This window comes from Callospermophilus lateralis, chromosome 11 (genome assembly GCF_048772815.1).
Source record: "Callospermophilus lateralis isolate mCalLat2 chromosome 11, mCalLat2.hap1, whole genome shotgun sequence".
Lineage (NCBI taxonomy): Eukaryota > Metazoa > Chordata > Mammalia > Rodentia > Sciuridae > Callospermophilus > Callospermophilus lateralis.
The window spans coordinates 33,556,310-33,569,820 of NC_135315.1; the positions used below are offsets into that span (position 1 = coordinate 33,556,310).

At 35.0% G+C, this 13,511-nt stretch overlaps 1 protein-coding gene across 1 annotated transcript in view; it reads left to right on the forward strand.

Annotated features, from left to right (window-relative positions):
* The window catches only part of Vmp1 (vacuole membrane protein 1), a 117,289-nt gene that overhangs the window by 53,047 nt on the left and 50,731 nt on the right, over positions 1-13,511 (forward strand). The window contains exon 7 of the mRNA XM_076869371.1: positions 3,033-3,164. Within this exon, the coding sequence (XP_076725486.1) occupies positions 3,033-3,164 (132 nt within the window). The remainder of the gene's footprint in view (positions 1-3,032; positions 3,165-13,511) is intronic.

The following is a 13,511-nucleotide window of genomic DNA, read 5'->3' on the forward strand; positions in this document are numbered from 1 at the left end:
AGACTTCACTATCAATAAAAACATATTGAACCAGTAAAATCACTAACATACATAGTATTTCCAATTATAAAATTAAAAAACTCAACCTAAATTTCAATTTATGTAGGCCTTGGAGCACATAGACCTTATTGTTTGATTTTTTTTTTCTTCTTCTTTTGATACCAGCAGTTAAACCCAAGCTTAATTACTATGTCACATTCCCAGCCCTTCTTTTATTTTTTATTTTGAGACAGGGCCTTGCAAAGTTGCTTAGGGCCTCAGCTTCATGAGCAGCTGGGATTACAGGCATGTGCTACTGTGCCCAACTAATTTGACATTTTTAATTCATAGGGTACCTTCATCAGGTTGCATAACAGATACCTGAGATTTTTATTTTGGTTCATAATTTTGCAAGTATCAATCCATGATCAGCTGGCCTCATTTCTTTTGAGCCTGTAGTAAGGAGTATGTCAAGCACAGAATGCAGGTAGTAAACAGTTTACCTCTTGGTAGCTAAGAAGCAGAAAATTAAAGAAGAAAGCAGGGTTCTCCAATCCACCTTGAGGGTATGCCCCCAACAATCTAAGACCTCCTACTAGCTCCACCACTGCCTAATAGCCCCAAGCTGGGGACCGTCCTTCAATTTAGGAATGGTTGGAGGATATTCCAGATCTAAACTATAACAGCGTTTTTTTTGTTTTGTTTTGTTTTCTTGTGGTACTGGGATTGATTCAGGGCCTCTTGAATAGTAGGTGCTCTACAATAAGCTACATCCCTGGCCCTATGTTTAATTTTTACTTTAAGACAGGGTCTTACTGCTGGGCATGGTGGTGCATGCCTGTAATCCCAGCAATTTGGGTGGCTGAGCAGGAAGATCATGAGCTGAAAACCAGCCTCAGCAATGGCAAGGCGCTGAGCAGTCCCAGACTCCTATATTTGAATATTTATAAAGAATTATGAATTTGTTTTGTAAGAATTCTGAAATCATGAAACTTCAGTGTCTGATTTGCAATAACTGACTAAATTTCTGAGTGTAGTATGTAGTGTGTTTTTGGAAACCTGCCTGGATAATTGTGTTCCCTTATACATTCTTGTTTTCTTGTTAATATGGAGAAGCATGAACAGAATTAAATTAGGATATAACCATAACTCTGGTCCAGTAAGAGTATATAGCTCTTGATTTCATGTTAACCAATTATATTACTTCCTTTTTGACTTTAAGGAAATTTGTCATGAGTTTGAATCATATGATTGCTTTCAGAAATGTTGAACATTTGACTTCACATTTCAACTTTACATTTGAACTTAAGAAAAGTTCATGTTGTAAATAAAATATTGTAATGTACTTTTCTTCCTACTTTTTATTATGGGAAACTTCCCCAAATGTGCAGATAATTATAAATGAGTTTAATGTACTTTCACGCCACTTCAACTAATATTAACTTATAGCTAATAGTATTTTATCTCTCTGTCCTCACTTCTCAATTATCTTGAAGCAAATCCTACATGGCATATTACATTATGTGTGTGAATATATTAGACTTAGTGCTTAAAAAACACAATCACTAGAAGTAGTTAGTAGTGTCTTAAACATGTTCCTCTGTTCCCTGTGTTTCCTATGAGTCATAGAGGCTTGTAGCTTTGTTTATTGTTTTTGACAGGAATACATTTCTTAGCCTTTATGTATTTATGTCACAAGGTGCAGTAATGTCTTTTTTGTGATAATCTATTATTATATAAGTCCATTGCTTTATATATTACAAAATAGTGGTATTCCAGTTAACATCATTTTTTTCTTTTGTTATTAGCTAAAATGCTATTTTTGTTTTGGGGGGTGTTTTTGGTTTTGTATTTTTTCGGGGGGTGGGGGAGGCAGCAGATAGAGTCTTGCTATGCCATGCAGGCGGACCTCAAACTCCTGGACTCAAAGAATCCTCCCACTTCAGTCTTCAAGTAGCAGGAATTACAGGCAAGCAGCACTGTGTCCACCTTAAAATACTTTTATAGAGAGACATTTCCTCATCACTAGTTTGATTATCCAAGATTTAGTTCATATAGGAAAGAAAGGATAATTGATTCATTCCCCTTATTTAACAATTTTTAAAGTAAGTTGGTTCTCTAGCATCTTCCAGAACTGTTTCAAATGTTAAAAAAGTACTTTTGGTGACTGTTTATTCTACACATTGAGAACACATAATGTTTGAATTTGATAACATCCCTTAAGGATTGATTTTAGGGCCTTTGGAGGTAGAGCACAGGGCACAGCAAACTGAAAGAGTTAAAATTGCTTGCAAGAACTAGCAAAGTTTTTTCATTCACTGTGTCTCAGAGTAGAAGAGAATGATGTCAGTCTGGCTCAAAGTTGAGAACTTCCCCAGAGACTATGCGCCTGTTGGATTTCGACCTATCCTATATTTAAGCCTTTTATGTTTAAACCAAATTCCAGGTTCATTAAACTTTGTTTTTGTCCTTATGCCCTAAATTAATTAGGAAAAAAAATTCTCTTTGAAAACAAATGTCTATGAAGTAACTGAAACATGAGTCATTCAATGTTGTGAGAAAATTTAACATTTTTCTTTAGTGAAAGTTTATTTATCTATCCTAATTAATTGAGTTTTCAAGGAGTGTCCTGACCACTAAAGTTTTAACTCAACACATACACACACACACACAAACACACACACACACACAAACTTGTATTGTTTTTAAAGTAACATCTAAAATGCCAGATTTCATAGAGAATATAGATGTGACAGCTCTGCTAGTGAATTCTTACTACGAGATCATTTGGATATTTCAAAATGGGGGAAAGACTAAGAAAAATAACAGAACCTAAAGAGAGATGCTAAATTCCTGTCTATACTGTGTCAGGAATTGTCTGAGAGTTTCATGTAGTCAAAATTGGGCAGGATTCAAATTCTTATCCTTTGCTTCCCCCAATACGTTGCATCTCCAAATGCTTTTGGTAATACAGAAAAGTGTAAATTTGATCTGTTAACCATCACTGTGTTTAAAACAAAACCTCACTATAAGTATTTTGGTTTTTCATCTAGGGTATTGGCACAGCAATTGGAGAACTGCCTCCATATTTCATGGCAAGGGCAGCTCGCCTCTCAGGTGCTGAACCAGATGATGAAGAGTATCAGGAATTTGAAGAGATGCTGGAACATGCAGAGACTGCACAAGTAAGAACAGTGGGGAAAAAATAGAACACTCTTCTAATCCCTAAAGAGATTATCATTAAGGTAAAATCGTTAGTAGTTACTCTAAGGAAGAAAACTGCCAAAGTAAAAACAAGATAAAATATGACTTGGGATAGAATATTCAGAAAAGCTGAAAAGTAAAAATGATAAGGGAGCTGGAGGTGTACTTCAGACATCAAGCGCTTGTGTGAGGTGCAAGGTCTGATCCCCAGTAATGCAGAGAAAGAGAGACAGAGAAACAGACTGAGTATGTAGGGTACAAAATAGGTAGACCAGGCTTTAAGCCAAAAACAGAACTTCTGATTGTGTGTGTGTGTGTGTGTGTGTTGGGAATTGAACCCAGAGCTTCATGCATGCTAGACTAGTACTGTACTACATCTCCAGTCCACTTTTTTGTTGTTTTAAGACAAGATCTCACTAAATTGGTCCCTCAAGCTTGGAATCCTCCTGCCTCAGCCTCCCAGATTGCTGGGATTACAGTCGTGCACCACCATGCCTGGCAGGCTGAGATTTTTTTTTAATCTGATTACAATCTGTGTATCAACATATATCTCAGTAGTACACAGTTGTTTTATTCTTCGAAGAGCATTGTTAAGTTATTATCCCTAGAACGCTGTTAAATTAATCTTTAGGAACGACCTTAAAAATTAATGTAGACTTTGTTCTTTGGGAGATAATATGGTTTTTCTTGTCGTTGTTTTTCATTTACATGATTTCTTTTTTGGGGGGAGGTGAGGAGTACTGGGGGTTGAATTTAGGGGTACTAGGCCACTGAACCACATCCCTGGCCATACTTTGTATTTTAGAGAGGGTTTCACTGAGTTGCTTAGCACCTCGCTTTTGCTGGCTTTGAACTGCCATCGTCCTGAACTGGCCTCAGCCTCCTCAGCCGCTGGGATTACAGGCATGCACCACTGCACCCAACTTATTTACAGGATTTCTTTAAATCTCTGGTTTTTCTTCTCTCACTTACACCAGCTCTGAAAAAAACACCTCTTGATATCACTTCCCACTTGGTAGCTTATAAACTTATACACACACACACACACACATTTTGTGTGTGGGATCATTACACTGAAGCCCTCCATGCTCCACTCCTTTTCTTTTGGCCTTCTTCACAGTTGCTCATTTATTGGTTTGAAGGTCCTTTTTTCTTGATTTTCTCTCTCATTTTGGTTGCACATACTTTGCAGTAGCTTCCTGAGAAAAGGTAAATAAATAGAAAGTGTGAGACCATATATCTGAACAAGTGTGTTCTTCATTCACTCTTAAATGATTAACTGAATTTTGGACTCCAGATTGAAAATAATTTTATGAACTTCAAATTTAGAATGCATTATTCACTTGTCTTCAAGCTTATTCTATTGATATTGAGGGGGTTTATTCAATTTGTTTACATGGTGCTGAGAATTGAACCCAGTGCCTCACACATGCTAGGCAAGCGCTCTACCACCGAGCCACAACCCCAGCCCCGTTATAGAGAGGGTTAATGCCCTTCTCAGACCTCTTTAGAGACAGTCTATTTTTGTTTTGGTATTTTCTCAGTAAAAGCTCTTAGATTCATTATCATTATAGGCCTTATTTAAATTTATTCTGCTAGATGCTCAGAAAACTAAAAGTAGAATTCATTAGTTTTAGGAAATGTTCTTAAATTTTTTCTTGAGTTTTGCTTCCTGGAATTCTAGTTACTTTGGTGTTGCCTCCTAGACTCATCCTTTTAACTTTTTTTTTTTTTAATCTCTGCTCCTAATATGTATCTTGGTCAATCTCTCTTCCTTCCTTTTCTTTCTTTCTTTTTTTTCTCCCCTTGTGATACTGGGGATTGAACTTAGTGGTGCTCTACCACAGCGCTACCTCCCCAACCCTTTTTAAATATTTTCTTTTAAGGAAGGGTCTTGCTAGTTGCTAAGAACTTGGGGTCTTCTGGGTCAGCCTCCTAAGTAGCTGGCATTACAAGCCAGTTTGTTTTACTTTCTATGAGATCCCCTCAAGTATATCTTCTAGGTCTTATATTGAAACATTGTTCAGCTATTACATATAGCATGTATTTCCAAGGAAATTTTATCTCATCTTTTTAAAGGTTTTTCAGTTTCTTCATGTTTCCTATTGCTCCAGGCATTGTCTTTTCTGTTTGTTCTGTTTGGAGTTGATATATACTTGTCCATCTACATAAAAGAATAAGACACATGAAAATTATGTGGAAACCAAGTATGAAGGTATTAGGTCTCCCTTATCTTAACAATGGGATCGCAGGCTGGCTTATTTATGCAGAACCTCCATACCCTCTCAGTATATATTGATCTCTCCTTTGGAATAGTTCAAGTTCTCCAGTAACATATTCTTCAGTGTCTTGCCTGGGGACCATAAGCCTTGCTGCTGGTATTCTAATGCTAGGCTGGTGAACAGTGGTTAGAGATCTCCATTTATGTGTAGACTTTCACTTAATCCACTTTGTGTTCAGTCTCTGGATACCTACACAAACTCAAGCACAGATATATCTTGAGCCTAGACCCTCTGTTCACTTTGCCTAGAGACTGTATTTGATGTCATCTAAGGGGCTGACAGAAAAGGTGGCCTGGCTGTGCTAAGTAGAGGTGAGACCTCTGAGTCTACTCCTTATACAACCTCCTTGTTTTCAGCCCTGCCCCACCCTTTCTGTAGTTCTGCTGAAGAGCCTTTTTAGGGCTTTTGGGGGGATATTATTTGACTTCTCTGCAGTATCCTCCACTGTAGCCTCTCAGGTATAGTATTTTCTTCCATCTGTCCCTGTCTTCTTTTAATAATATTTGTTTATTAATATTTTTAGTTTAGTTTTTATTTTTGTTTTCTACATTTTGGTGTTATTTTTAAGATACAAGGATGTCTTATTATCAGTTATCTGTTGCTGAATAACAGATCACCCTAATATTTAGTGGTTTAAAACAAGAACACCCATTCATATTGCTCACAGATGTGTAATGAGTACCTTGTCTCTATGTAATATCTTTCAAAGATCCCATCCATAGCACTCCTTACATTGGCTAGAACATCAGACTAGATGACTCATTTCATTCTTTGCAGTTTTTTTTTTTATTTAGGGATTATAAATAATGTATCCCATAAGCTTATTGCCATCTAAAAGCTCAAATCTAAAAACTCAGATCTTCTGGAATTTGATGAAGTAAATCATACTTTTCTTATTCATACAGTTTGAACTTGTATCCAATGTTATAGTTATAATTTTTTTTCTCTAATTCCTCTTTTATGGTTCTGATAATTTTTACTTTTTGACTGAGTCTTCTATAATTCAAATTCATCTGTTTTGAGTCATAGAAAGTAGACTTCACATAGTACTTCTAATGGTTATGAATGTTGGCTGTTTTTATTCTATAAGGCCAATAATTATAACCACTATTTTAGGTTAAACTATACATTTTATTCCTAATTTCATATTACTTGTACTGAAAAACAACTAGGCATAGTGGTGCAAACCTGTAATCCCAGTGGCTTGGAACGTTGAGGCAAGAGGATCATAAATTCAGAGCTAGCCTCAGCAACACAGCAAGGCTCTAAGCAACTTAGTGAGACCCTGTCTTAAAATAAAAAAGGGATAGGGATGTACTCAGTGGTAAAGTGTCTTTGGGTTTAATCTCCATTCAAAAAAAAAAAAATCCAGTAAGTATGATATACACATTGTTTCATCCTTAAAATCAGAAATCATATACTCTTTACAAACATTTTATTTAAAATTTTTACCCCAAAGTGCATTTATATAGACTAATAGACAAACTAGAAATAATTAAATAAAACAATAGGATAAAAAAGAAAAGAAGCCAGACATGCTTGTGAACACCTGTAATCCCAGCAACTTGGGAGACTGAAACAGGAGGATCACAAGTTCACAAGTTTGAGACTAGTCTCAGCAACTTAACAAAGCACTAAGCAACTTGTTAGCAAGACATTGTCTCAAAATAAAAACTAAAAAGGACTGGGGATATAATTCAGTGGTAAAGCATCCCTGGGTTCAATATCAGTATCAGGAAAACAACAACAAAAAAACACTTAAATGAATTAACTTAAAAGAAATGCGAAGTTAAAGGTATTATCCCTGGTTTTTTTTTTCTCTCTCTTTCTGATTTTTTTTTTTTTTTTTTAAGTTGAGACAGGGTCTCATTGTACCACTCAGGCTGTACACTCCAGTGATCCTCTTGCCTTAGCCTCCCTAGAAGCTGGAACTACTGGTACACACCAGTAAAGGGTTTTCCCTAATTTGAATAAGGAAACACTCAGGGAACACTGGTAGTCAATTTCAGAGTCAAAACCAACCCAGATTTCTGACTTTTAAGATCAGTACAATGCACCATACTGCAGTTCAGCAATATTTTCATCCAGGTTAATGCAATAAAAAATGCAGAACTAGTTGAAATTTGTTTCTTCTATATTTGATTTGATTTGACTTTTTTTTTTCTATTCATGCTTCTTTCAACCAGATTCCATCAATTTTGTGACTTATTGTAAATTTCAGTGCATGTTAGTATAATTTTTCCTATATTCTTTCTTCCAGCTTTAGGCAAAGGTGTAGGTGGGATTTTGGGGGGGGGGCACCTCATTTATTTTATTTATTTATTTTTATGTGGTGCTGAGGATCGAACCCAGCGCCTTGCATGTGCTAGGCAGGCGCTCTACCGCTGAGCCAAAACTTCAGCCCTTATGTGGGATTTTTAATTTTTATTTATTTCTTTTATGCTTTGTAGTGGAAAGGGTGGAAGAGAGTTATCTGAGAGTACTAAAGTTTTAATTCATTATTCAGTGAAGAGTTCCTTGGGGTGGTTTGTCAAAGAAAACTGTTTTCTTTTTGTTTATTCTTTTCTAACACTGTGGATTATTTACTATATCCAAGTAAGATACATTATATTGCCATTGTATTCACTACTGTTATACATTCATGTTTTTGTTCCTAAGGTTTTTACTATGCACATAAATTTATAAAAATTTAAGAGGTTTATTTATTTATATATTCAATTCTCATTAGGAAGGTACAGAGCTCAGTGTAAAATATTGGGGTAGTTGCCTTTCAGTCTTTTTCTATGGATATTATATCCATTCAAGTAAAATCATGTTCTATTTATGTTTTGTCACTTGATTTGAATATAAAAACATACTGTGGTCAGATATGGTATTAATCCCAGTAACTCAGGAGGTGAAAGCAAAAGGATCGCAAATTTGAGGAAAGGCTGAGCAATTTAGTAAGTTAATTAAAAATTTAAAAAGTATGAAAAGGGTTGGGCATGGCTCTCAGTGGTTAAGTGCCCCTGGATTCAATCCTCAGTATCAAAAACATACTATATGAATATTTTTCCATATCATCAAATATTTTAAACTTTTCATTACAAAGTATATTTATTAAAATAAAGCTCTTGACTAACATGAACAAAAAGGAGAAAGTAAAATTTTCATTTTATTGGTTCATGTATCCATGATTTATATTTAGTATACTTTTTTCTTACTAATTGATATAACTAAGGAGATGCCTTTTGTCACATTCTGCCAGTAGTTTTTTTCTAATTCCTAGTGTGTTTTCCATGTCATTTATTTTACTTTTTAGATAAAAATGTTTTGATTTTTTCTTCATTCCAACATCATAAACTTAAAGATTCAGTCCCTTGTCCACTGTGCCAGACTCTTTTATAAAAATTCCAATTTAATAGGAGCAATAAAATATGGATGAGTTGGTTCAACTAACTAAAAACAGTAAAATGAGTGTGTGTGGTTATTTAAAGATTGCCTAAGAATAAGTTAGAAAAGTGTGTTATTACTTTAAGGTAAATCTCTTAAGGAGGAAAAAAAAAAAAAAACCTTGGCCCTGATTTCTTTGCCATGTGTTCTCTAAGTAGGTTAAAGGGTGCATGTTATTTTATAAGAAAATGTTATTAAGTAACAATTTTAAGGCTATTTTTTGCTTAAATTCCACTTTTACTAATGGTTGAATTTTATACTATAGATGCTTTGAGAGAAAAAAAAATAATGACTAAAACATTCATTTGTATTCTGATTCTTTATGCTACCTGATTTATTTTCATGTGTACTTTATTAAGATGTTGCAGTATTTTTCCACTAAACTGACTTCCTTTTTCTCTTGGCTTTGTATCATGTTTTCACTAGATGTCTGTGGGAGGTAGGCATTAATAAATGTAGCTTCCTATGTCCTTGAGCAATTCCAGTATCATTTATAAAAGTTAGGTCTAGATAGCTATCTATGTGCTTTGTGGATATTTCATACAAGGTTTGGTTGTTCTCTTTGTGATCTTTTTCTCCTTTGTTCCTAAATTCTGTTAATGGTCTCACCATCCTCACTATTACTTCCAGTTAAATTTGAGTTGTCTTTAGTTTTAATCCTCTACACCAAAATAAATAAATAAAATTCAAGTCATCTAATTTCTCTGCTTGCCTCCTATATCTGGTCATTTTTCAGGGCCTGTTGATTCTGCCTATATGGTGTCTTCATCATCGTCACCCTCTCCTTTTCTTCTATGCTACTGGTTCAAACCTTTGTCAGCCCTTATTTGAACATTTCTAGTGATTTCCTAATTGTTCTACTCTTTACTAATTTTCTCCCCAATCTTTGCCTACATAAAGTAACAAAAGTACATTTCTGAAAACACCTCTGCTTATCCTGGGGATGGCAACTCAGGCATGTAATCACAGCTCTTTAGGAGGCTGAGGCAGGAGGATCACGAATTTGAGACCAACCCCAGCAATTTAGGGAGGCCCTGAGCAATTTACTTAGACTCTGTCTTTTCAAAAGAGGGATATAATTCAGGATAGCAAGGCCCCTGGGTTCAATCCCCATGAAACCACCCCACTCAAAAAAAAAGACATCAAGTTAAATGACTTGCAAATTTTAATTCACATCAAGTAAAACAAACTTCTATAAAATATCATACTTCAGGAAAAAGTACAGATGTAGGATATAGCTCAGTGGTAGAATATGTAAGTATGCACCAGACCCTGGGTTTAATCACTAGCATCATCAAAAGAGAGAGAGAGACAGAGAGACAGAGACAGAAAACAAATGAAGATTCTTGTGGTAAATTTGTTTTTTCTGTGAACTGCATAACCAAAGAAAAAGGAAAAATTAAAGACACATTAGGACTTTGAAAAATACAGTAACTTATTTAAAAGATTAGTGCAGCCAATATTACTGATGGGATGGGAATCTGAGGGTGGTTGTGGAATTTTTAAATTTAAAGCTAACACAATAGAGTAGGGATGTTGTACATTGGGAGACTGTTTTTGAATAAGATTGTTATCTGACTGCCAAATGCCATCTGTCCAAATTACTTGCTGCTTCTATTGTTTTCTCATAGTGTTAGGTTGCTGTGTGAAATTTACTGTTTCTTATTATTATTGCTATCAGAATTAGAAGTTGAAATCAGAAATTTAAGACTCTTCAAACTTTACCCTTTAGAAGAATTCTGCTTCTTCTCCGTATTCATTTTGGTTAGCTATAAACTATTTTAGGATGAGCATTTCCTCAAAGGCCATTTTGTAGTTTCTGGGATTAATTTTTTTTTTTCTTTTCTTTTCTTTGGGTACCAGGTATTGAATTCAGGGACTTTCAGCCACTGAGCCACATCCCCAACCCTATTTTGTATTTTATTTAGAGACAGGGTCTCTCTGAGTTGCTTAGAGCCTCACTGTTGCTGAGGCTGACTTTGAACTCACGATCCTCCTCCTCAACCTCCCAAACCGCTGGAATTACAGGCATGTACCACCATGCCTGTTAATTAATCTTATTTTAAATGAGCATTTTTAGGTTCTGTTTAGGATAGTATTTAATTAATATCTGCCACTTAATCTGTATATTGAGAGTAAATTCCCAGATTAGGTTTAAATTTTTCCCAACTAGTTTGTATTAAATTTAAGTAAAAAAATATATATATATATATATTTAACTTAATAGGATCCTTATCCTATTCAGAAATTTCAAGTTATTTACCTTATCTTATTTATAATATCAAAAGAAATTCATCATTTATGGGGGTTCTTAGCTCCTTTTTATCTAGATATTTAGATATTAAAGTTCTTTTGATAAAAATAAAATGTGTGTTGATCATTTGAGTTTAGAGCATTTGATAATGATTATTTATATACTCAAATGCTTTAGTATTTCATTTGTTATTTATTTTTTAAGCACATTTTCTTTCTTTTTTTTTTTTTTTAAAGAGAGAGCGAGAGAGAATTTTTTTAATATTTATTTTTTAGTTTTCAGTGGACACAACATCTTTCTTTATATGTGGTGCTGAGGATCGAACCCGGGCCGCACGCATGCCAGGCAAGCGCGCTACCGCTCGAGCCACATCCCCAGCCCCATAAGCACATTTTCTTATGAAGTGTTTGCAGTTGCTTATACCATGTTAATGCTTGCTGGATTTTCCCCCTCTGAAATATCTGTTCCTTTACGTACACAGATTTATCAAAGAGCTTATGGTATGGGTGATCTGAAACCAAAGGGGACTCATTTTCATATGCTTTACTGCCATTTGAACACTCTTAAGTGTCAGTTGTTGCTGGGACCTGTTTTTGACTCTGTTGAACCTTAGCTGATTGTGGTTTGTCTGGCCATCACATGACTTCTCTGAAAATTCCCCCTCCCCTTCATTTCCAGTAAACTGTTTGAGCAGGAGTGAGTCAGAGTGAAACCAGCTTCCCTGTAACCACAGGGCTTGTTAAAGAATTTGTCAACGTGGACTCTAGAGGGTTTGCATTAAGCTTTGTAGTAACTGCTATGGTTTGTGTTTGGTCAGGAGTTCCACAGAAAAGCTTCCTGCTCTCAGGATCTCTGCTTGTTTGCATAGAGTTAAACTGATGAATTTTATCAAAATGAACATTAGAGACATGTTAAACACATTGCTTTATCATTAAGCTGTTGTCACAGCTACCAAGGTTTACTGTAATTTCTCCTTTCAGAATCAACCAACCACACCCAATAACGCTTAGTTTTTGAAAAGACAGCCTGCTAGATCTTTCAAAGCTGGCTCATGATTTTACCACAAAGTACCATCAAGATTAAGCAATTTTAAGTGGTCTCTTGATGGATTCTTTTGCAGAATATTTCAACTATTAGTTCAGTTAGGTTTGGTATCAAAGGTCACTTTCTTGCATTTTGTTCAGCAAGAAAAGGTAGCACTTAGAATGTTCAGTAATTGTTGTTTTTCAGCACACTTAGCAAGATTTACAGTGGAATTCTCCATGCTTCTTTTTTATTTGCTTTCTCAGGAAGCTCTCACTTTATTCTGAACTTTTCACTTGCCACCCCACTTTCAGACTTGAATCTTTTCTTTTCTGGTTCTTTTAATTCTTTAACCCATTCCTATAGTATTAAACAACTGAACTAGAAAGATCTAATGCAAGCTGCTTAAATGAGTAGTTACTAGGAAACTTATCTGCTAATTGTGCATTTTTCCAAGTTAATTTGTTTTTATGTGTGCATTTCTGTAACCTTATCAATTTTGGCTAGGCTTGCTTACTTAAAAAATAAATTCGGGGCTGGGGTTATGGCTCAGTGGTAGAGTGCTCGCCTAGCACTTGTGAGGCACTGGGTTTGATCCTCAGGACCGCATAAAAATAAATAAATAAAGGCTAAATAAATAAATAAATAGACTCAGTGAAAACATTTATATCAGACCTCCTAAATTTTTTTATTCTGTTTACTTTTTTTGTAACAAAATATAGGAAAAGAAAAAAGTTCTAGAAAATCTTGAGCTAGTTATTCCACACAAGAAAACTACAGAAGGCTGGGGGGTGTAGGTCAGTGGTAGAGCACTTGCCTAGCACATGTGAAGTTCTGGGTCAATCCCCAGTGCTGTTTAAAAAAAAAAAAAAAAAAAAAAACCGATGGAAGTTAAAAATTGTTTATATTTTAGCCATACTCCTTAACTCTCAATGATTAAATCAGAATAGAAGAAGCGTATTTGTTTTGATGATGAAACAATTTTAATTGAAACCAGACTATTTTTCAAGTGAGAATAAGAGGTTAATATAGCCCAATCAATAAAAAACCCAATGAGAAATACATATTTAAGGGTTTTCTTCTTAGTTTGCTTTGGACATTAAAGTATCAGTTTGTGTCTGCTTTGTTCTTTTCTTCTCCACACACTGTTTACAGATATGAAAAAAATAAGCAGTGGGTAAGCATTAGGTTATCTTTGTTAAACTAATTTAAAGGCGCTATATTCAGTTATGTTTCAAAAACCTTTTGTAAAATGCCTTTAGAAAGTTCTCTTTCATTGAAACTTGGACCAATAGATTATTTCTGCTTCTATGTTTTTGCTCATGGGTTTGAAAATT